This window comes from Rissa tridactyla, chromosome 1 (genome assembly GCF_028500815.1).
Source record: "Rissa tridactyla isolate bRisTri1 chromosome 1, bRisTri1.patW.cur.20221130, whole genome shotgun sequence".
Classification (NCBI taxonomy): Eukaryota; Metazoa; Chordata; class Aves; order Charadriiformes; family Laridae; genus Rissa; species Rissa tridactyla.
The window spans coordinates 166,169,761-166,192,089 of record NC_071466.1 but is presented as its reverse complement, the minus strand read 5'-3'; the positions used below and the strand labels follow the sequence as shown (position 1 = coordinate 166,192,089).

General features: G+C 45.4%; 5 protein-coding genes across 16 annotated transcripts in view; 3 read left to right on the top strand and 2 right to left on the bottom strand.

Moving 5' to 3' along the window:
• Positions 1-18,791, top strand: part of LOC128904638 (uncharacterized) — a 29,637-nt gene extending 10,846 nt beyond the window's left edge. The window contains exons 1-3 of one of the 12 annotated variants that reach the window (XR_008464575.1): positions 6,570-7,208; positions 10,060-12,464; positions 13,506-16,064. Coding sequence is in view for 1 of the 12 variants with exons in the window: in XM_054189294.1 (XP_054045269.1) it covers positions 6,608-6,958; positions 18,389-18,724 (687 nt within the window). In the remaining 11 variants the exon portion in view is untranslated. Of the gene's footprint in view, positions 1-6,569; positions 12,465-13,505; positions 16,065-16,819; positions 17,772-18,388 lie in introns of those variants that run through there. The other 11 variants (XR_008464574.1, XR_008464571.1, XR_008464576.1 and 8 more) reach the window with 11 other exon arrangements.
• Positions 3,961-4,608, bottom strand: LOC128904651 (histone H2A-IV). Its single transcript, XM_054189305.1, has one exon. The coding sequence runs from the start codon at positions 4,541-4,543 to the stop codon at positions 4,154-4,156; it is 390 nt and encodes a 129-aa protein (XP_054045280.1). The 5' UTR covers positions 4,544-4,608; the 3' UTR covers positions 3,961-4,153.
• Positions 4,860-6,091, top strand: LOC128904654 (histone H2B 8). The gene has a single exon (XM_054189307.1). It carries the CDS (start codon positions 4,913-4,915, stop codon positions 5,291-5,293), a length of 381 nt encoding a protein of 126 aa, XP_054045282.1. The 5' UTR covers positions 4,860-4,912; the 3' UTR covers positions 5,294-6,091.
• A 193-nt stretch (positions 18,792-18,984) lies between the features above and the next one.
• On the top strand, positions 18,985-19,796 carry LOC128904655 (histone H2B 7). The gene has a single exon (XM_054189308.1). The coding sequence runs from the start codon at positions 19,313-19,315 to the stop codon at positions 19,691-19,693; it is 381 nt and encodes a 126-aa protein (XP_054045283.1). The 5' UTR covers positions 18,985-19,312; the 3' UTR covers positions 19,694-19,796.
• Positions 19,797-19,961: 165 nt separating this feature from the next.
• Positions 19,962-20,366, bottom strand: LOC128904660 (histone H4). Its single transcript, XM_054189316.1, has one exon. It carries the CDS (start codon positions 20,329-20,331, stop codon positions 20,020-20,022), a length of 312 nt encoding a protein of 103 aa, XP_054045291.1. The 5' UTR covers positions 20,332-20,366; the 3' UTR covers positions 19,962-20,019.
• Positions 20,367-22,329: the final 1,963 nt, after the last annotated feature.

Here is a 22,329-nt window from a genome sequence, read left to right as displayed (position 1 = left end):
CACATGTCAAGAGCCATATCGTTCACATGCAAAGTGTAGAGACTTGAAATAATCCAATGCTTAAAGAGGTGATATATAGAATTGCCATCTGCAGAGGAGAAAGGTTTGTCCGCATCAGCCTAGCGAGTATGGTGGCGTTTCGGTACCACACAGTCATGCAGCAAGTTTTCTAGGGCAGAATGGACAAGGGGGGAAATGCTCTGATGATCACGGGCTCCTTATAGAAAGAGTTTAGCCAAGCAGGATGGTCTGTTGCTCTCTCAGCGGTGAAGTCTGGGGAATCAAAATAACATCTGCGGCGGAGAAGGGAACGGCAGGGAGGGAGAGGGGAAGGGAGGGTGAGGAGGAGAAGGAGGAAGGGAAGGAAGCTCCTTTCCATGCAGGATTGGTCAGAAATTGCTGCAGCGGCCCCGGGCGGTGCTTGGGATCGCCCCGGGGTCGCCCCTCCCCGGCAGCTGCGGCCCGTGTGCGGTGTTGGGGGGCTTCCCCCAAACCCATCGATCCTTCCCCCCCACCCCCCGCGTTACTCAGTTGTGCCACAGTAATATGTGAAGAGAATCTGTGAAGATGCAAAGACATTCAAGGAATTGACATTAGTGTCAATGTTTATTATTACTTCACTATGTTTTACTTGTCTGTCTGTATACTTGGGAATGTTTCTGCAGGTGAGCAGTGGTGTTGTTGTGTGGATGGGTTTTTTGTTTCTTTGTTTGTTTTTTGTTTGGGTTGTTTTTGGGTTTTTTTTAGTATATCACCTTGCATATTATCTTCTAGTGCTTTATGGAAAAAAACAGAGAACTATGAAGTAACTACAGGTCGAATAACATTATTTAAAGCCAGTCTATCCGAGAGATTGTACTACCTATGCCATAGCTAGTAGTTAAAGGCTTAAGTGTGGACTTAAAGGTGAAAAGTAGTTTAGGTCATCTATGACACTAAATGGTTTTTGTTTCTTTTCATGACCACCAGCATCTGTGATGTACTGTTCTTAAATCTAAACCCTTCCTCCTTTATGTAGAAATCTGTTGGAAAATTTAGGCAGAATAGTTGGAAATAATTTTGGGGAAGGATAGAGATTAATTAGAAATTCAGCATCTGAACTGAAATAAGATACTTGTTCTTAAAGAAAACTTTGTCCCACCTGTCACACAAGTGAATAGGTGTTATACTCCACTTCTCCTGTCTATTTTAGTATACATAGGACTTTTGTTTAACTATGGTATGCAGACAAGATGTGTTCATTTGTAACAAACATAGTGACATGAGCTAGAAAAATATATTGCCATTCTACATTACATATGGATGGCTAGTTAGAAGAAACAAGGAAGAGGAACTATATGCAGTAACTGCAGGAAAATATTCCAGTCATATTTTAACTGAAGAAGAAGAGGATTTGTTATACAGAACTCCTCAGTTTGCTTGTACTAATAAAAACATCTTAAAGAACACTGTGATAATATTGGTGGTAAAGAGAACAGTAGTCACTGCTATGAAAAGAAACCAAGCTATATGCACTTATATGCAAGGGGGAAACACATCTAGAAATGGTAAATTTAATGAACTACCATTACTGAATGTAACTAGCTTATAGTGAAGAAGATAATAGAAAAAAAAATACTTTAGATTTAAATCTACCCATATCTCATTTGAAAAAAAAATAAAAAATGTTAGAATACTTGTGTTTTCAAGTGATTTTTCAAATCTCAATGGGGGGAAAAAAGAAAAAAAACAACTTCTTTCCTAATTTCCAAGAGAAGCAGAACAGAGATACTTCCTTCTCAGGCACTTCAGTGTGAGCATTCCTCTTGAAAAAGAGAGAAACGCTCCCTCCTCACAGCGTGTTTCCGAGGGCAAAAATGAAACCCGGGAGGCCTCTGTTTCAAAATACAGGATTTTTCAAATGGCCCAATCAGGACCTTCTGCGAACGAGCGCTGTGCTTCAGATCGACGCAATTTCCACCCCTCCCCCCTCCCCGAATATCCACCAGCACAAGGTGATTTTTTCAAGAAACTGAGATTATTAAACAAAGAAAAAAAATAATCCTCAAGTGTTTTAAATCTAGTTCTAGCCTCAAGTTTCAGCAGGCTACTAATAAGTCCCGCAGTTAATATAGTTTTAAAATTCAACTCTGAATGGTAAATTATTAATATCTAATGCAATTTCTTTCAACAAGACAGGGCTTATGAAAAGGAGGGAAAAAAAAAAGTACTACCTATTTCGGAGGAAAAAAAAAAAGAAAAACACAACCAAAAAAAACCCCACCGACTTGAAAATTGTGTAAGAAGCAAGTACCGTTTAAAACAAGTCCCGTGATTCTCATCTTGTTTCCAAGCAACACTTCAACCGGGAATTCCTGTGTTACCTCCCTCTCCTTGAAAAGCATTTTCGATTAACACATTGCCACAATGACTCACTCCTCTGCCTCCTGAGGGAGAACACTGCAAAATGCAGTACGGTTTTCCTTGCTTTATTTCTCAAGGGGCACTTTTAAAGAACAAAGAAAAAACACCCACCCCTGCCCTCAGGCAGCCTCATTGGGAGGCACCCAACCCCCGGCAATGCATTCCTGGCTCTCCTTCGGACCCTTTTGGTTTTTTTCCGCGTGAAGAACGTGGAGAAGAGACAAAACCCTGTTTTACTTATATGTGCCTAACAACGGAAGGAATACAGTGTCCCTCACAGTGGAAGAAAAACCTAACTATTTCAACAGTTCCGAGGAAATGCAGAGGGGACAGGAGCCTTTGCCAGCTTTGAGCGGGGCGGACTCCCCGATACATCAACGTCGGAGAGGCTCCTCCCTAAAAATGCTCTCGCTGATTATCTTGATTTGTGTCACCCTGACACCCTCCCAGCCCCCCTTGTTCAAAGCTGTCTCTGATCACGTCCGAAACTGCCAATCGCTCCAGCCCCCACCTCCAAGAAGCCGAAGGCGGAGGCCGCGGGCGGCTCCAAAACCCGCGGGCCCCACCATCACCGAGCTGGTCTCCGAGGCCGTGACCGCCTCCACGGAGGCCAAGGAGCTCCCACGCTCAAAAAGGCCAAGGCAGAGGTGAAGAGCCCTAACAAGCCGGCAGCCGCCCGCGGCCGAGAGCCCCGAGGAGGCGGCACCAAAGGGCGCTGCCAAGCCCAGGGAGGCAGCACCCAGGAAACCATACTGTAAAAGGAAAGGAAAATTTTGCGGATAAACCCTACAGCGCTCTTAAACGCCAGGCACGCTATCAGAATGAAAAAGAATGAACTGAAAAATCAGTTCGAGTCCAGACTGGTACATGATGATCCCTGGCAAGCAAGTATATGTTGTATGTGACTGTCAGTAGAGCTTCAGTAGGAACGCGAACGCTATGGAAAAGTACACTTAAGCCTGTTTTGTTTCAAACCATGATACTCCCTGATGATTTCCATCATCACCACCGCCGCCCCCACCACGTACTCGGAATAGCTGACACTGTCCTTGGGAAAGAGCACTGGCTGAATTACGGGAATACTTATAACTCTATCAATAATGCCTGGAAGACGTAAATTGCAAACAAGCCCAGAAAATAACTTCATGAGGCAGAAAACACAAAGCAGCCACCACGCACAAGGCGCTTAAAGTCCCCCTTTCCACGCGCGAAACCGGACCCGCTTTTGAAAACCGCGCGCTTCCCCTGGATTGGTGGGCGGCGGCGCCGCCCCTCGCCGCGGGTGGGCACAGAAACCCCGCCCGCTTCCCAGCCCACCCCCTCCACTGCTGGGGTTCACGGTGCTTTCCCCCGCTAAAACCACGGAGCGAGGAGCAGAGACGCCCCACCACCCCTTGCCGTGTTCTCATCTCCTCTCCATCCACTGTGCTGCGGTGACTGATGTCATCAACCGTAAGCTACAGCTTTTTATTGACTTTTTTCCAAAAAAGTGAAACTGAGAAGCCTTTACATAAATACTTTAACTTCCTATAAAAAAGATAAATGCAGGCAACTATGCTGACGAGGAAAATAAAGTTAAAAATACATACAGAAACTTTTGTACTTCAGGAACCTTCCCTCAACAGTTTCCAGATATATCAAAACACACTGGAGAAGTGAGTACTTGGGGGCTCGAGTGCTCCTGCTCTTTCTGAGAACATGTGGGTGGCTCTGAAAAGAGCCTTTGGGTTGTCGGTTGGTAAGATTTTTTTTACTTGGCTTTAGCCTTGTGGCTGTCGGTCTTCTTGGGCAGCAGCACGGCCTGGATGTTGGGCAGCACCCCGCCCTGCGCGATCGTCACCTTGCCCAGCAGCTTGTTGAGCTCCTCGTCGTTGCGGATGGCCAGCTGCAGGTGGCGGGGGATGATGCGCGTCTTCTTGTTGTCGCGGGCCGCGTTGCCCGCCAGCTCCAGGATCTCGGCCGTCAGGTACTCCAGCACGGCCGCCAGGTACACCGGCGCGCCGGCGCCCACCCGCTCCGCGTAGTTGCCCTTGCGCAGCAGACGGTGCACGCGGCCCACGGGGAACTGCAGCCCGGCCCGCGACGAGCGCGACTTGGCCTTGGCCCGCGCCTTCCCGCCCTGCTTCCCGCGGCCGGACATGTCGCAGATCAAGTTTAAAAGATGAAAAACAAAGTACAAAATAAAACCCGACACTAAAGATATAAAAAGCCGCAATAACAGAAGAAATGCCGGCGGAGCTGCCACCCTGCCTTTTTATCCCTTCCTGCTAGGGCTCGGTGGGACTTGTGATTGGCGGAGGCTGCGATTGTGAAGTTAACCAATAGGAAGGCAGATGAAAGAGCGACCAATTGAAGGCGCTGGGTGGTTTGACATCAACATCCCTTATTGTCCAATAGGCAAGAGAAGCCTTGAGTCATCTCATTTGCATACCGCCCCTATAAATTCGGGTGTCGCCGCTATTGTATTTACGTCGTTCCTGTGCTAGACAGGTAGTGACACTCTGGTAAAATGCCGGAACCAGCCAAATCCGCTCCTGCTCCGAAGAAGGGCTCCAAGAAAGCTGTTACCAAGACGCAGAAGAAGGGCGACAAGAAACGTAGAAAGACAAGGAAGGAGAGCTACTCCATCTACGTGTACAAGGTGCTGAAGCAGGTGCACCCCGACACGGGCATCTCGTCCAAGGCCATGGGCATCATGAACTCCTTCGTCAACGACATCTTCGAGCGCATCGCCGGCGAGGCCTCGCGCCTGGCGCACTACAACAAGCGCTCCACCATCACCTCGCGGGAGATCCAGACGGCCGTGCGGCTCCTGCTGCCCGGCGAGCTGGCCAAGCACGCCGTCTCCGAGGGCACCAAGGCTGTCACCAAGTACACCAGCTCCAAGTAGAGCGTCTCGGACCCGTCAGTTTTTAACCCAAAAGGCTCTTTTAAGAGCCACCCACACTTTCACTAAAAGAGTCGTTCACGCTGATTTTCTTCGGTGAGTGGTACTTATATTTAGCACTGCTTTAGTTCTCAGACTAGGATGTAGCATTTAGCAGAGACAACGTTTCTCATGTTGAAGTACAGGGTAGGATTTTGATTGTCTTGCGTGTGACCTACCGTGACAGTTCAGTAGGCAGGTATATAAAAAGAATTAAGCACCTTATCAGCTCTTAAAGCTATTAAAGTTTTCCTTCCTCATTTTAGATAACTATCTACTTTTTAAGTGCAAATAAATATGCATGGTAGTGCTTAGGGTGTTGGTTTTTTTTTTCCCTGTCTTTCTGATATGAAATAAGCCGGGTTATTTTTTACAATAGCAGCCTTATTCCGAGGCACTTTATACCTTTTCTAATAAAATGTCGTCCCCTTTAAACATCAGGTGCCCTTCTCACACGACTTGGCCGCAAGCCAGAGCAGCTTGTTTACTTGGAGGTCTCCATAGGGATTAGTCTGTTTCTGCATGACATTTAGAAGACGATGTTTGATGAAATCTATCACACCACACACAGCGGCAGTAAAAGGGTGTAGAGAAAAGTATCTTTTCATTAGTCCCATAGAAATTGCATATGGAAGTGGCGCAGGTATTTTTGTCATCTCTCGTTGATGCAGGGTAAGCACGGCAGAATAGATTCCTCTAAGTGACGATGTAATAGGAAAATGCAAATAAAAAATCATGGGTACTTAAAAAAAAAAAAGGAGGGCTTTATCGAACTTGAAGTGGCGCAGGATGTTTAGGGAAGGTTGGTTTTTTGGTTGGGTTTTTGGTGTTGTTTTTTTTTTTCGAAAAAGCCTTCTGCGAGGGGGCTGAAATCCCGGCTGCTGGGGAAGGAGGCTGCCATAAGAGAGTCTGTGGCGGAGCCAGAGTAATAACCCCGCGTCCGCTGGCTGCTTGGCGCCGCGGCAGATCCCGCTGCTGCTGCCGCCGGCCCCTCTCGATGGGGCAGAGCGGGGGGATGTGAGAAGCGAAAGCACCACCGCCGCCTTCAGCACTGGCGGGAACTGCGGAGCGGGAAAGCGGCCGTTAACACACGCACCCCCCCCCCCCCCCCCCCCCATTGCCCCCCCCCAGCCCCGCGCGCCACGGCGGGCTTTTCAAATCCCTCCCATAGTCCAATGGAATGCGCGCCGTCCCGCCAGCCAATCACAGGGCGGTGGTGGCTATAAATAGCGGGCCCCGCGGCTGACTTCTCTGCAGAGTCTTGTCGCTCGGTGTCAGGCAGTTGGTTTGTGGAAGATGGCGCGTACGAAGCAGACAGCGCGTAAGTCGACGGGCGGGAAGGCGCCCCGCAAGCAGCTGGCCACCAAGGCGGCCCGCAAGAGCGCGCCGGCCACGGGCGGCGTGAAGAAGCCGCACCGCTACCGGCCCGGCACGGTGGCGCTGCGCGAGATCCGGCGCTACCAGAAGTCGACGGAGCTGCTGATCCGCAAGCTGCCCTTCCAGCGCCTGGTGCGCGAGATCGCGCAGGACTTCAAGACCGACCTGCGCTTCCAGAGCTCGGCCGTCATGGCGCTGCAGGAGGCCAGCGAGGCCTACCTGGTGGGGCTCTTCGAGGACACCAACCTCTGCGCCATCCACGCCAAGCGCGTCACCATCATGCCCAAGGACATCCAGCTGGCCCGACGCATCCGCGGCGAGCGTGCTTAAGCTCCTAGCAAAACGGATCTTCCTGACTATCGCAAACCCAAAGGCTCTTTTAAGAGCCACCACACGGCCACTAAAGAGAGCTGTAAATTCTTGACTTCTGTGTAGGAAGTGATGCGTTTCTTTGCGCTTTTCAGGTAGTTTTATAGTGATCGAGATCCCCGTATCCCATCAAGTAAGTACCAAATGAAGATGAGTGGGTCATGTTTCAAAGGGGTCGAAAAAGTCCTCTGTAGTGGAACAGTGCGGTGTGGTAATTCCTGTTGCGGGAGTCGTGCTAGCGTAAGTCTCTAGAATTGAAGTGAAAATTGCTTTCTGCGCTTTTTCTCGGGCCTTTTTAGCTCTTAAAGTCTAATTTTGGGCTTTTCTTTTAAGATGCCTACCTTGAGGTTTGTAAATGTATTTTCTATCTGATTGTGTTTTAAAATTAATCCTACAAACTCGTTTAATTTATAAACGTGACTATAGAACTCTCTGTTCTCGATTAGAGAAGATTTATTCAATGGAAGGCTAATGTAAATGCTTCTTCCTATGCTGCGTTTACTTCCTGTATTTAACAACATTACATTTTATTATCCCGACAGAAGTACTGTTTTCCAACAGCCCCCCCCCCTTTTTTTTGGCGGAGAGAGGTGTTTCTTTTTTCTGAAGAAGCATAAAGTCTTTTCCCGCCGTTGCAGGAAATGCGCAGGGTCGGTAGTTTTCTCGGTGCTTTTGTCACTCGTGGTCTGAGTGTCCCTGTCGTGAACGACCTCCCCCGGGCAGCTTCAGCCCTTCTGAAGCACTTCTTCATTCCTGAGATAAACGTTGTATTTCCAGGCAAAGCTGGGGGTAGGGGGGTGACAAGGCTAATTTCTGCCACTCCCGTTTTCAAAGAGGTGTCTTCTCTGGGGCACACTCGAGGCATCCTTCATGCTTCTGAGTACGATAATACCGTAATCGCCCCCTCTGAATGATTACAGACGACCATTTAGATAAATTTTCTCCATCTGAGTTTAGGCTCCCAGAAATATTTGCTGAACTGAGCACAGGGGAACTGTTTTCCAAGGAGTATTTGTGATTAAAAACTTGACATCGAGATCAGAATTATTGTTAAACGGATACTCTTCTCTATCCGTTGTATTCGGTGATTTTAATTTTTTTTCGTGAACATACCTGGAAAAAGGGGTCTCTCCCTGACTGTGAGTTCAGCTGCACAACCCTTTGCCTTCCTACTCAATAGATCAGTAATAAGTTCCTGAAAAATCTAGATTTCTAAAATTATCTGTCACTCTTCTATCGCCTTTAACTTTTATATATATATATATAGTGCAGGCCGTTTCATGTAATTTGAAGATCTTGCTGTTCTATTGAAGTATTGGAAACAATGTAATATAATGTAAATACAATGTGATTATAATTGTTTTTTCAATGCTACAAATGTGCAGCTGTGCCTTTAAGAAGCGGTTGGATTGAGTTGAATAGAGCTTTCATCAACGCTCCGAAACAAGGAGCCCCAGGAATTGCTTAGAGGGAATATTTCTTTTGGGAAGCCGAAAACTGTGAGACTCTCGGGTTTTCTGTTAAGGGCTGATACGCTTCGTCTTGGGAAATCTTCCTTTCTCTGTGTCAGGAACTTGGACTCTGCAGCAAAATCTGACCAATCAAGTGCCTCGATACACCATTTTCTTTCCCTTGTTTTTCTCACTTTCAGCCATTTTCTGTTACTTAACATCGGAAGGGTAAAAGGGAGGAGGGAAAGTATCGGGAACAGTACTTTGGGAATTAAGATAGTCTATGTGATTTATCCCCCCCTATTTTTTTCATTGTCATAGGATTTGGATTTTTCAGATTCTTTTTTTTTGAGTAAATGATTTACCAGTGTGTTGCAGAAATGAGATTAGTGAAAGCAAACTCGTTTCCCGGTAACTGTCTGTGATAGCGAGAGGTCTATTTATTTCTCTAAACCTGTTTATGGGCATTTGCGATAAAATATGTAATAATTAAATCAAGTAAAATAGCCAGTTTTAATATTTTATATAATGGATATTTAGTAACTTATGTAAGCCAAGGGTCAGAATACTTACGTTTCAGCAGGATTTGGGGTCAGAATTATGCTCTTTTTTTTTTATGCTCTTATGCTCAAGAAATAAATGATTTTTGAGGAGTGAGAAAGAGAAACAGTTTTTATCGGTCTTAATCTCTATCATTTTTCTTCTAGTCTATTGAAGACCTTGGACTGTTTTAATAACTATAGTATTGCTTGGAGTCGTTCTGAGAGTTGTATGCTTTTTGGTTTGAGTTTGTTTTTTTTTTTTTGCAGGAAGGGTGAGCTAAATTGTAGTGTCTGAAGTAGTTTTGGACCGTAATATATTATGAAAGGGCACTAATAGTAATCTATCGTAGCTTGTCCTATCGGACCAGGCTAGCAGTTAGGAAGAATTTACTGTGTGGATTTTGAAGTCTGTAGAGCTGCAGATGGTTGTAGTAGTGATATGTTGAACAGTGGCAGACTGATTGCAGTTGAAACACTGGGCTTTGCTCTTTTCTCCTTACACAAGTGATAAATCCTATCTGGAATCCTATCAGTTTGCATATGGTTTGAATCACTTATAAAAGAGCAGCAGCAAAAATGCCAAAACGGATGTAGGTTGGGGGAGGGGGGGAAAAATCCTTTTGCAAGATATGAATAAGAACTGATATCAAGAGTATTTCATTAGATTTATTGGTTTTACTTGAACAAAGATAAATTACTTAAGGGATTTAAAAAATATCTTGCACTTTCTATAAAATTCAGAAAATCTGAATATCTGTTAAGTCTGATACAGAATAGATCGTGGAAAATATTTGCTAAAACAAAAACCTCAAACAACAGGAATAAGAAATAAAACTGGATTTGCCATAGAGAGATTACGTGACATAAGACTTCTTTAGTCTGAGGCACTTATGGGTAACTTAGTGCAAGATTTCCTAACTCAAAACAAGAGTGGAAGTGGAGAGTGCTCTGGTACCAGCAAGGTCCAGGAGCATTCCTGTGCTTTTTGCAGGAGGGGCTGAGCTGATGAATGCTGCCAGGCAGGAGCTGGCTCTCCACAAGGCCGGTTTGCTGAGTGGCTGAGGACTGGCTTGGAGTTGATGGTACTTTTCCCTGCGCGGCTGTTGGCCATCCTGTAAGGTGCTTTTGCAGGTGACTTTAGATGCTCGGTGAGATATTGAGTTAATGTAAGAAAGGCAGGTATTGCTTTTGCAGAGGAGAAAAGCCATTTCCATCAGAGGTGACATGATAAGGGAATGACTAAGACAAAGAGGCTCCAGCAAAGGCTTGTAGAACATCTCTTATCACACAGACAAAAGGACAAACTGATTCATACTGCATTAGTGTCTAGAAGGGTAGTCAAACATTTAACCAGGGCTAATGACATTGAGCAATTTTTTTACCAAAAGGGAAAGAAATAAACTAGTCAGATAATCCCTTTAGGTGTAGCATAAAGAGAAGTAAACAGAGGCAAGACATCTGGGAAGAATTTTAGGTGCCTTGGAAAGACTGTGAACCCTGGAATACCCAACCAATGGGAAACAGGGGAGGGAAAAATTCGGCCAGGATTAGGGAATAAAAAGGTGCGTTTCAAGAACTGAAAGTGTGCCTACTTGCTAGGTCACCCACTCTTGCAAGAACGTGAATAAAAATGTGCTTCACAGAGGATTCTGCCTGAGCCTATTTCATTTGGACCGAAATTTATTTCTCACAGTTAAGATTGTTCCTGGCTGTTTTGTCATCCTCCAACACTGCCAGATCACTCATAGTATAATCTGGCTCAAATGACTGCTTGGAAGAATGTACTCCCTATAAATCCAATGGATAAACTAGAGTATAACCACCGAGGTCCTTGTGAAATACTTCCTTTCATCAGAAATATATAAAACAAGGTCTGATTGAAAGCATTTTTTCTACAACAAAAATATTTGTATCAGCCCTTCTTGACATTTTTAAGTTTCTGAAAAGCTCTAAACAGATCTGTTCACACGAAAAAGTAGTGAGGTTTTCATTTGAATTGGCTATTGTAATGTAAAAACTTAGTAAAAGGGATATGGTTGTTTCCAGGCAAGCCAGTATGTAAAGATAAATCCTAAACATCCTACCACATTCTTTTCATTTGCAAATCCCTCTTCAGGGCTGCCTCACAAGTGAATCACCTGTTGGTTACAGTCTTTAGTAACCAGAAAGAGTGAAGTCGGATCTCAGCCAGCCTCAGGTTTCCTACCGGCCTGGGCAGTACTGCCTTGCTGCAACCTTTCTTCTCTCTCGCTTTCAGGGCGTGTTGTATCTTCAGCTGAGTATAAACATCTTTCAGACTGTACATGTACAAACATCGCTGTCACAACAGTGTGATCATTTGCTAAGTTTTTATATTATATATAGGTGAGCTTTAGGAAGTACTGCTTGTCGGCTACCATGAAGCAATAGTCAAAAGGCAAGCTCTATTCTCAGCAAAGCTGTGACTGAAGTAAAAATGACTAATAGTAAAAAGGCAACCACCGAAGGAATGTAGTATTTAAAACAATGCAAACAAAGAGACAAATTTGATAAAAACAGCTAGTAGTTGAAAACTGTAAGCTCAATTTGATACCTTGGCTTTGGGAGGCAAACGCTTCTAACTATAAAATGGTGGTGTTATAGTGTTCTGTATATCGTAAAAGATGTGTTGCCCTAGAAGTTCTAAAACTGTGTCTGGCAAATATTTCTACAACTTTTTAAAAGTTAGGAGGAAAACACAACATGGTATAGACCACGAAGAAATGTAGCATGTACTGCTTGCTAGGAATGTCTCATCTCCTGGACTTTCAATCTCCTTTATCCACAGCCAGTTATTACTTATGGGACATCACTGTGGCAAAGTGCTGAGGCATCCAGGCTGCAGCCTGTGTGGAAACTCTCACCTCCCACTCTAGGAACATCCTAGGCGACAGTACGGAGCTCCAGCGTCCAGCAGAGTTACAAAGGCCACTTTCCTGACTTTTGGTGAACACTTCACTATTCTGCAACTGCTAAACTCTGAAGCCTTAATTTCTCTGAGAAAAGAGTGGTGGCCTTTACCACTCTGATGACTACTCATACAACGCTAACAACTGAAATAGTGAGCTGTGAAAAATTCACATTTGCCCAGAAATGTGGGGAAAAAAACCCCGCATATTCACAGATATCTGGAAATACGTAGTATATGCAAGCATCGGAAAGAAGAGCACAATAGCTGTAATTGTGGAGGGTGTCAATTGCCCCTAGATAGCAGGTAATCAGGATCCCAAAGTATCTACCTGCAGCTTGTCTGGCTATGAAAACAAAGCCCAGGATAAAACAAGGGACAGTATAAACTAAAGCAATTGAGAGAAGATGAGAGGAAGATAACGATCAGTCCTGGACCAATAAGGCATTCAGCTACGGAGAGAACAGTTGGTGAGTAAATTCCAACGGTCACAGAAGCGTTGGAGTTGGAGAGACAGAAGAATAGGATTGCTGTTAGCTGCTAAGCTGCACAAGAGGCCACCCAAAGACAAGCACGTTGTAGCCAACACCTCCCCCGCCCTGGAGACCTGCTGAGGACTCATAGCAAGCATTCCTTGTCCTGCCTGTCCCTGCAAGCAATGCTGGCCTGCCCACTTGCAAATTTGGTCTCTCGAGTGTGAGTGTGACTGCACGAATGAAATCGCTTTTGCTTTGAAATAAAAATGCCTTCCCGTTCTTGCACTGAGCTTTGCTGCAGCACATCAGTGTTTAGATGTTGTGTAGGGGTGTTTTTGTTTTGTTTTTTTTTTTTTTTTGTTTGCTGTTTTTTTTTTCCTTCTTCTCCTTTTTCTTAACATCAATTAAAAGTTAATCATAGAGAAAGTACTATTTGTTATCCAGCTTCCAGGCAGTGGTAGCATATTGTGAGAAATAAATTTCGGTCTGAATGAAATAGGCTCAGGCAGAATCGTCTGTGAAACACGTTTTTATTCACGTTCTTGCAAGAGCAGGTGACCTAGCAAGTAGGCACACTTTCAGTTCTTGAAACGCACCTTTTTATTTCCTAATCCTGGCCGAATTTTTCCCTCCCCTGTTTCCCATTGGTTGGGTATTCCAGGGTTCACAGTCTTTCCAAGGCACCTAAAATTCTTCCCAGATGTCTTGCCTCTGTTTACTTCTCTTTATGCTACACCTAAAGGGATTATCTGACTAGCTTTTTTATTTTCTTTTTCGTAAAAAAAAAATTGCTCAATGTCATTAGCCCTGGTTAAATGTTTGACTACCCTTCTAGACACTAATGCAGTATGAATCAGTTTGTCCTTTTGTCTGTGTGATAAGAAATGTTCTACAAGCCTTTGCTGGAGCCTCTTTGTCTTAGTCATTCCCTTATCATGTCACCTCTGATGGAAATGGCTTTTCTCCTCTGCAAAAGCAATACCTGCCTTTCCTACAGTATGGCTTCAGTTCAAGAAATAATTCCCTGTTTTACAGGCTGTTTTACCCCGAAGCACTGTGACAAGTTGCCAGCAGAGGACTGGAAAGAAAATATGTTACTGGGCTTGATGACCCCACCTTTGTACATCAGCAGAGACTGTACTATGCTGTGCTGTGTCATCTGTTCTGTTGCACATGTGGAGATTAAATGTAGTCAAGATAGTCAAAAAGCTGCTCAAATCTCCTCTGTGTCCTTTTCACTGCTCTCTTTAACCTTTCTCCTGACCCATCACCATACATTTGCGAAGACCTTCCAACATTTCTTTGCATGCCTGCCCCATGTCATGAGTATTTGAGGTAGTTATGAGCACCCCCATTCTCTCTGCATCTGTGGTTTTGTGTATTATCCCAAGCACATCACTGACCCATCAGGACAAATTGGTAAAGCTATACTAAATGCTGGCCTGTAAGAGCTTCTATCTGTGAGGCCGTTAATAAGAAATTGTTCCAGAGGGAACATGAAATGATTTTCAATAAATGTTCAATATGCTCCCATGGATTTTAGCACAATGTGCCAATGTTGCAACATGAATGAGGACGCAGAGCTTAAAACATGATGTAAGAAGCATAATGGAAAGGGAAAGAAGGGTGCTTTCTGGCACACAGCTTTTCAGAAACAGCCAAAAATCAAATGCAAAACTTTGTGTGTGTTTCAGATGCCAATTCAAGGAGCAGAATTAATTCAGACTACTGGTAGTCCATGAAAAGCAGGTAAGATCCCCACTGCGATGATAAGTAACATTTGAGAATTTCCGTGTGCTTTGCTGCAGCCAACCAGCTTATTGTCAAAGATCATGGTCACACTGAGATTAAAGGACTTCTAAGCAAATAACCATGCTATCTACAATTCAGTGTAGTTATATAGTGGAACAAAACATTAAGAAAGTTTCCCCCCCCCCGCCCCCCTTTTAAATTAAGTATGGTGCTGGTTGTTGAAATGGAATATTATTTTCCTTAGTTGTGCCAGTTTTGATCTTCCCATCAGTTTTCCCCAAGCAGGGTCACCGGGTAGATTTTTGTTGTTGGTGGTTTGTTTTTAGGGAAAAGGAACACAATGAGGAAAAAAAAAAAATGAAGCTCATTTACATGGATATGGACTAGTCCACTTTCAGGAGAGATTATTTTAAAAGTCTAAGAGAGGTAAACTATAAAGACACCAAAAAAAAAATATGTATTGCCCTTGTCTGGCACTCTCAGACTACTTTGGTAATCTCCAGGCCAACACAAGACAGAAGTTTCACCAGACCAAATGTGTCACCCCACCTCAGCACACAATGCCCGAGAAGCGCAGCAGAGTCAGCAGCGTTACCAGTTCTTGCTGTTTCACCCATCGTTTAGGCAGGTGGGTGCAGAGTTTGAGTTCACCTTGTGGCAGCACAAGTGCGGTCTACACGGAAATAAAATGAACAGCCAGTTTAATGTGAGGTAGTCAATACCGATTGCACGCTATGAGGACTGAATAGCAATTGTTATATGAATATATATGTGTGTGTATATGCAGTTGTTATACATTTCCAGACATCTGTAACTGCTGGGATCTTTAGACTTAGGCCAAATAGGAAGTTCTTAACTTACCCCTATAAAATTTATATGGCTTGATGGCCCTGGAATGAATGGTGCTAAAACCACATTAGAGGTACTTCAAAATACATTGTATTTTTTTGAGTGCTTGTATACATTGTATTTTAGGAATACTTCCAAATACTGATAGTTTGTATCCTCAAGAGTACTTGGGGTTTGGTTTGTTTTTATTTTTGTTGCATTAGAAAGAACATTTAAGAGTTCCTGCTTATCAGCTATTTAACTAAAAGCACAATTTAAAGTTCCCACTAGTTATTACACTGTCCCAATATAGGCGTGGAACTCCACTACTTTACTATATAGCACAGCCACCCTCAGCCTTGTCCCCCGGAAATGCAAAGCAGAGCTCCCAGAGTTTCCCCGAGACCCTCCATGAGGCTCCTCCAGGTGTTTGTTGTGGCAAAAGGGATGGTATTTTACCCTTTTTCCTCCTTGAGATATCTTTCCATAACCGTTTAATTTATCCATCAATCCTATAGATGTCTTTACTTAAATCCTGATTTGGGCTTTGGAGTTGTTAATTGCTTTTGCTTTTTAAATATAAGGGGTTTATCTGACTGGAGGCTGATACACACGTGCTAATAGATCTATGATTTAATTGTAGAAGAGACTAGTTAAAATGTGTAATAAATAGCCAGATCCCTTAAACAGAAATGGCACTTATTTTATTATAGGGACAAAGTCAATAAAGCAAAAGCACAGCACCGGGTGCATGACTCAAGTCAGAGGCACCCCAGCTAACACTTCAACCATGTCTTATATACATTCAATATTGCATACGTATTCACTATTTTAGACAGAGTAATTGTTTATAATGATTGATTATTATTAGTCCTTTTTCTCTTCTATTTGTGTGTTTCCTTCTGAATTGTTCCTGAGGATCGATGATCTTCAGCTCCTTCTTCCCATGCATGTGTTTCCTTCTGGTAGGATCGATTATCATCAACTCCCTTCTCCTATGTGTCTGTTTCCTTCTGTTAATCACTTGTGGAGTCTTTTGGAGTTCTCTTTTGTTTCTCTCGGATGTTTTTCTTCAGGATGTTTTTCTTCATAGTTGCTGTTAGTTGTTATCTTTGAGGTTTCTCATGTTTCCTAATTTACTAAAGGTTAGTTATCCTTATAAGTCAAAGATTTATAGCCTTGTTATTATGGTGAAAGCCAACAATACCTTCACTATTTTTCACAAATGTAGGAATCAAATAGAAAGCTGTTTGTAAGAAGGTGACTAAGCAGAAAAGCCAAGAGGGCCTCATATCAAGGAAAAAAAAAACCCAACCAAACAGGCTATGACACTTCCCTAAGTGCTGTACTCACAATTCCAAAGCAGGCGATTGCCTGTATCATAAAACAGATTCTATCAATACATTTACATAATTTCATAAAAGAAGGCATAAGAATTTTGAACAAGGTGGTCTGGAAAAAGAGTTAAAAGATAACGGTATATATTTAAAGAAGAAAACCCTGCTGCTTTTTATTTCTGTGTTTGGAAAAAGTAATCTATATAAAGAAATACACAAATATAGGTATATATCCTCTAAAAGGACAGCAATTTTCTTTTTGCACATGTATCTAGTACACTTTCTGGGGGATGAGGGAGAAATGGTAAAGGGAAAGAACTAGGTACATTTCTTACCCTAAAAATGTGTGAGCCATTATGAATAATAAATAAGAAAAATGCAAGGGGGTGGGGCTGTTTGCACTAAAATACTTCTTTTTTCTCGTTTCCACAGAAGTTCCACGAAATTATGCTAATGAAGAACTTGCATAATGTTATGAGTTATCATAATAGGAAGACTAAATGCAAATTAAAACAGAAACCACACCGAAACAAAATACCTGAAAAGTTTTAAAGAAAATTCTATTTTTCACATTTCTTAAAAACTTATTTATGTTTATTTCAATATTGCTCTGTTAAATGGAAAAATTATTTATTATTGACAAAATCACTAGAAATTTGTGAAAATATGTGCTGTGAAAAAGAAGAAAAGAAAAACACCAGGTAGCCTGAAACTTTTTTTTTTTTTTTAATTGTGAAATTGTGTTTGACCTCAGTACAAATGAGTTGAATATTATCTTTGTCAGGAAGTAAAGTTTATTAGTTTGAGCAAGTCTGCCTTAACCCAGGAAAGTTAGTGTTCTAATATTAGTATTTTGGTTTTAACCATTAAAAATATGAGTAGCATTCCTATTTAAACAGCACACGTTTAGCAAGGAGTTAGTTATATCAAGCATTAGTATCAGAGTGTTGTAACAGTTTTTTGTCTCCATTAAGGTGATGAGCAAGAACAGGGCTCTTGCTTCCCCAGTTGGAAGCATTCCCTGAACACAAAGTTGCAATTTGTGCTGCTTGGTTACAGTCTGTTCTCTCAGAAGAATTCTTTAGGCTTTCAGATTTTCTTTCAATGGTCAAAAAATATGCTTGATAGGTACGGGTAACACAGATTTAAGTATGTATCTGTGTGTTTGTGTGCATGTGCTGCGAGGAAAAAAACAAACAAATAAAAAAAAAACTACTAAAACCCGATCACGTTTTAATCCACGCGGAGGAAATCCCAAGTTACACTTAAAAAAGGGATAAAAACATTCCTCTTATCACGCGGCTACAGCGTTTCCTTCCCCTCCTCTTTTAAGCAAGACGTGGAAGGACTTAGTACCAGAAAGAAGCTGTAGGTCGAGGAGGACTAGGCTGGCAGAGATTATTTAAATACACCCGAGGAAGGTCTTTATGCAGGCAAATACTAACAATAAATACCTAAAAAAACAGCATAGGAAGTGTCCGAAGCGTAAGCGGGAGCGGGGACAGGCGGCGGGGCGGGGCGGCAACGCCCAGCGCGGACACGGATTGGTCGGATTTTGCCGCAGACCCGCGCGCAGCAGCGAGGCACGGGCCCGGCACGGCGACGGGCGCGCCGCCGCCCCCTGCTCCCGCCACCGACGGAGACACGGAGCCGCCTCGGAACCGTCACCCGCGCAAAGTGGGGGGGGCAGGGACGGGGCGGGAGAGGGAAGAAGGGGAGAGGCGCGCCGGCTGAGAGCGGGCGGGGGCCGGGCGGGGCGGGAGCCCGGGGCCGCTGGCCACAGGCGGAGCCGACGGAGGCGTCCCGGGGGCCAGCGGCGGGGCAAGCGCCTGGGCCGCCGCCTCGCGGGAAGCCCGTGCCGAGGCGCGCGGGGGCCGCCCGGGGGCGGTGGGCGGGGGAAAGGGCGGAGACGGCGTCCGAGTGCCCGCCTCCCGCCGCAGTCCTCAACCAGGTCGGCTCCCGGGGAATATACCGCGGCTCCGCCGCGCTGTCGGCGTGCAGTGTGTAGCTGCGGGAGGTACTACCATGTCTGGTAGAGGCAAGGGCGGGAAGGGGCTCGGCAAGGGGGGCGCCAAGCGCCACCGCAAGGTGCTGCGCGACAACATCCAGGGCATCACCAAGCCGGCCATCCGCCGCCTGGCTCGGCGCGGCGGCGTCAAGCGCATCTCGGGGCTCATCTACGAGGAGACGCGCGGTGTTCTCAAGGTCTTCCTGGAGAACGTGATCCGCGACGCCGTCACCTACACCGAGCACGCCAAGAGGAAGACGGTCACGGCCATGGACGTGGTGTACGCTCTCAAGCGACAGGGGCGCACCCTCTACGGCTTCGGCGGCTAAACTCGGATTGCAGACCTTGCACTGTCAAAACACAAAGGCTCTTTTCAGAGCCACCCACAAATTTCATAATGAGAGCTGTTGATTACTACAAAAAATACTAAAAAATTAATAGAAACAAAGCTATGAAAATGCATAACTCAGTTGTGTAGTGTATTGTATTTTAGTCAATGTGCATTATTTGCTACGTGTATAAAAATATAATTCAGAAATCTGGTAGAATACCTTTAGGTTTTAACTTGCAATTGCAGCTCTTTAGGAAAGCGTGGGAACCAGAAGTTCTTAATAATCTCATTAGTAAGCGTAACCTCAGTGTATCTTTTACTATGTATTTAGATACATTGTTCTTCCTAGTGAAGATGATACCACCATTAGTGTCAGCTGCAAAGCACAATGATTGTGTAGATACAGCGCCTAAACTGACAAGTAACAGGACGGAAGTGCCTATAATTACGTTGATATTTTTTACTCCAATAGGAATGGAAAGATTACAATCCTCTAATTTGCATAACGCCCTTATAAATAGGGGTGGCAGTCGCCATTTTCGATGTTGTGAGGTACAGTGAAGATCTTGGAAATAAACTTTCAAGGATGCCTGAGCCGGCCAAATCTGCCCCAGCACCGAAGAAGGGCTCTAAGAAAGCTGTCACTAAGACGCAGAAGAAGGGTGACAAGAAGCGAAAGAGAGCAAGGAAGGAGAGCTACTCCATCTACGTGTACAAGGTGCTGAAGCAGGTGCACCCCGACACGGGCATCTCGTCCAAGGCCATGAGCATTATGAACTCCTTCGTCAACGACATCTTCGAGCGCATCGCCGGCGAGGCCTCGCGCCTGGCGCACTACAACAAGCGCTCCACCATCACCTCGCGGGAGATCCAGACGGCCGTGCGGCTCCTGCTGCCCGGCGAGCTGGCCAAGCACGCCGTCTCCGAGGGCACCAAGGCTGTCACCAAGTACACCAGCTCCAAGTAAAAACGGTTTAAAAATCTAACCCAAAGGCTCTTTTAAGAGCCCCCACGCTTTCCTAAAAAGAGCTGTAATTGCAAATTAAAACCTAAAGGTGTTCTACCAGATTTCTGAATTATATTTTTATGCACATAGCAAATAATGCACATTGACTAAAATACAATACACTGAACAACTTTCAGTTATGCATTTCCATAGCTTTGTTTCTATTAATTTTTTAGTATTTTTTGTAGCAATATTTTTGTAATAATCAACAGCTCTCATTGTGAAATTTGTGGGTGGCTCTGAAAAGAGCCTTTGTGTTTTGACAGTGCAAGGTCTGCGATCCGAGTTTAGCCGCCGAAGCCGTAGAGGGTGCGCCCCTGTCGCTTGAGAGCGTACACCACGTCCATGGCCGTGACCGTCTTCCTCTTGGCGTGCTCGGTGTAGGTGACGGCGTCGCGGATCACGTTCTCCAGGAAGACCTTGAGAACGCCGCGCGTCTCCTCGTAGATGAGCCCCGAGATGCGCTTGACGCCGCCGCGCCGAGCCAGGCGGCGGATGGCCGGCTTGGTGATGCCCTGGATGTTGTCGCGCAGCACCTTGCGGTGGCGCTTGGCGCCCCCCTTGCCGAGCCCCTTCCCGCCCTTGCCTCTACCAGACATGGTAGTACCTTCCGCAGCTACACACTGCACGCCGACAGCGCGGCGGAGCCGCGGTATATTCCCCGGGAGCCGACCTGGTTGAGGACTGCGGCGGGAGGCGGGCACTCGGACGCCGTCTCCGCCCTTTCCCCCGCCCACCGCCCCCGGGCGGCCCCCGCGCGCCTCGGCACGGGCTTCCCGCGAGGCGGCGGCCCAGGCGCTTGCCCCGCCGCTGGCCCCCGGGACGCCTCCGTCGGCTCCGCCTGTGGCCAGCGGCCCCGGGCTCCCGCCCCGCCCGGCCCCCGCCCGCTCTCAGCCGGCGCGCCTCTCCCCTTCTTCCCTCTCCCGCCCCGTCCCTGCCCCCCCCACTTTGCGCGGGTGACGGTTCCGAGGCGGCTCCGTGTCTCCGTCGGTGGCGGGAGCAGGGGGCGGCGGCGCGCCCGTCGCCGTGCCGGGCCCGTGCCTCGCTGCTGCGCGCGGGTCTGCGGCAAAATCCGACCAATCCGTGTCCGCGCTGGGCGTTGCCGCCCCGCCCCGCCGCCCGTCCCCGCTTCCGCTCGCCGGCATCCCGCGGTGGGACGTTTCCTGGGCCGCGCTCTCTTTGTTCGCTTCGGCCATGGCGGCTCCGCGTTTTCTTTGTCTACCCGCATACCGCGCTCCAGAACGCGGCCCAGTCCTCTGTGCAGCCTTGGGGGCCGGACGCCGGGCGTTCAGCACTTTCGTGTCGGTGCGAGAGGGAGGGAGGCCCTAAGCAGCAGGGAAAATGGTCAGTGAGGGGCTCCGGTGGGAGACGCTTAGGTCTTGAGGCTCCCTTGAAGGCAACTCGGGCCGACTGCTTAGGAGCGCAGGGGGAACCGTCCGTCTTCCTCCTCAGCCGCCCCCAGCCCCGGAGCGCAGTCCCACGGGCAGCACAGGCCGCAGGGCGCCAGAGCCGGTCCTAGGAAGAGAGAAGTGCTCGCTGGTTTGCGGCTTGATTCAACAAGCGAAAGAAAACATACTTTTTTTTGTTTTTTCCTTTAAATGGGCAATCAAAAAATTTTGCTGTGTTTTTCACGCTTTTGCTAACAAACCTCGCATACTTGCCTCTTGCAGTAGGTGGGACAGTATTTGTAAAGTGGACGAATAAACACTGGAAGAGTTATGGGGCTATATTTTTAATTTAAATTGTTAAAATTTTAAATGGTACTTACTCCAAATAGAATTAATGTGGCTATTGTACTTGCCAATTTTTATATTATTAGTGTTTTGCACACTTCAAACATGTCTACCTTTTAAAAAGGATTTTTTTTTTTTTTTAAATTTGTACAGTTGTTTACGTAATTTCATTCCTGAACATAATTTACAGAATTTAGGCAATATCTCCAGAATATTTCTTTGCAGAATATATTCCCTAAATTCAGGGGAGAAGGGGGATGTATTAAATTACAGGAGTCCAAAAAAGTACAAGTCTTTTCTATGATTTTAACTGTGAATTCCATTTTCATTCCAACGGTTATTTTAAACATATTGAAGTGAAAAAAGTGCCACACAAATATATATGACATGAGCAGGCAAAACTAGCTTTAATTTAATTACGTTCACTTATTGACAGAACAGAATGAACTAAGACTGTTTATAGACTAACTGGAAGGTTTATCTATAAACAGTGGGCCTGCCAGGCTGGTATCTAAAATCACCATTTGGCTCCACAAAGTCTGCTTTGTTCTTTATACCTGAAGACCTGCATCTAGATATGTTTCCTGAGGCAGTTATAAACAGCCTTCTGAATGCTAAAGGAAGCCTAAAGGAATTACACAAAATCTTTTAGCGTGTCAAAAGTCATAATTTCTTTAAAACTTTTCCTAAGTGCAGGATGAGTATCCTAGTATAACTTTTCCCTCTAGCTGTATAACCACTAGAAGACTTGGAAAATCACTTTCCAAAGCGTCCTGGCAGAAATGGCTGATGCAGAAACTGAGACCAGTAGTTTATAGATTAATTAACAGCAAACACCTTTCCCTAAAATGTGGAGCACATTTG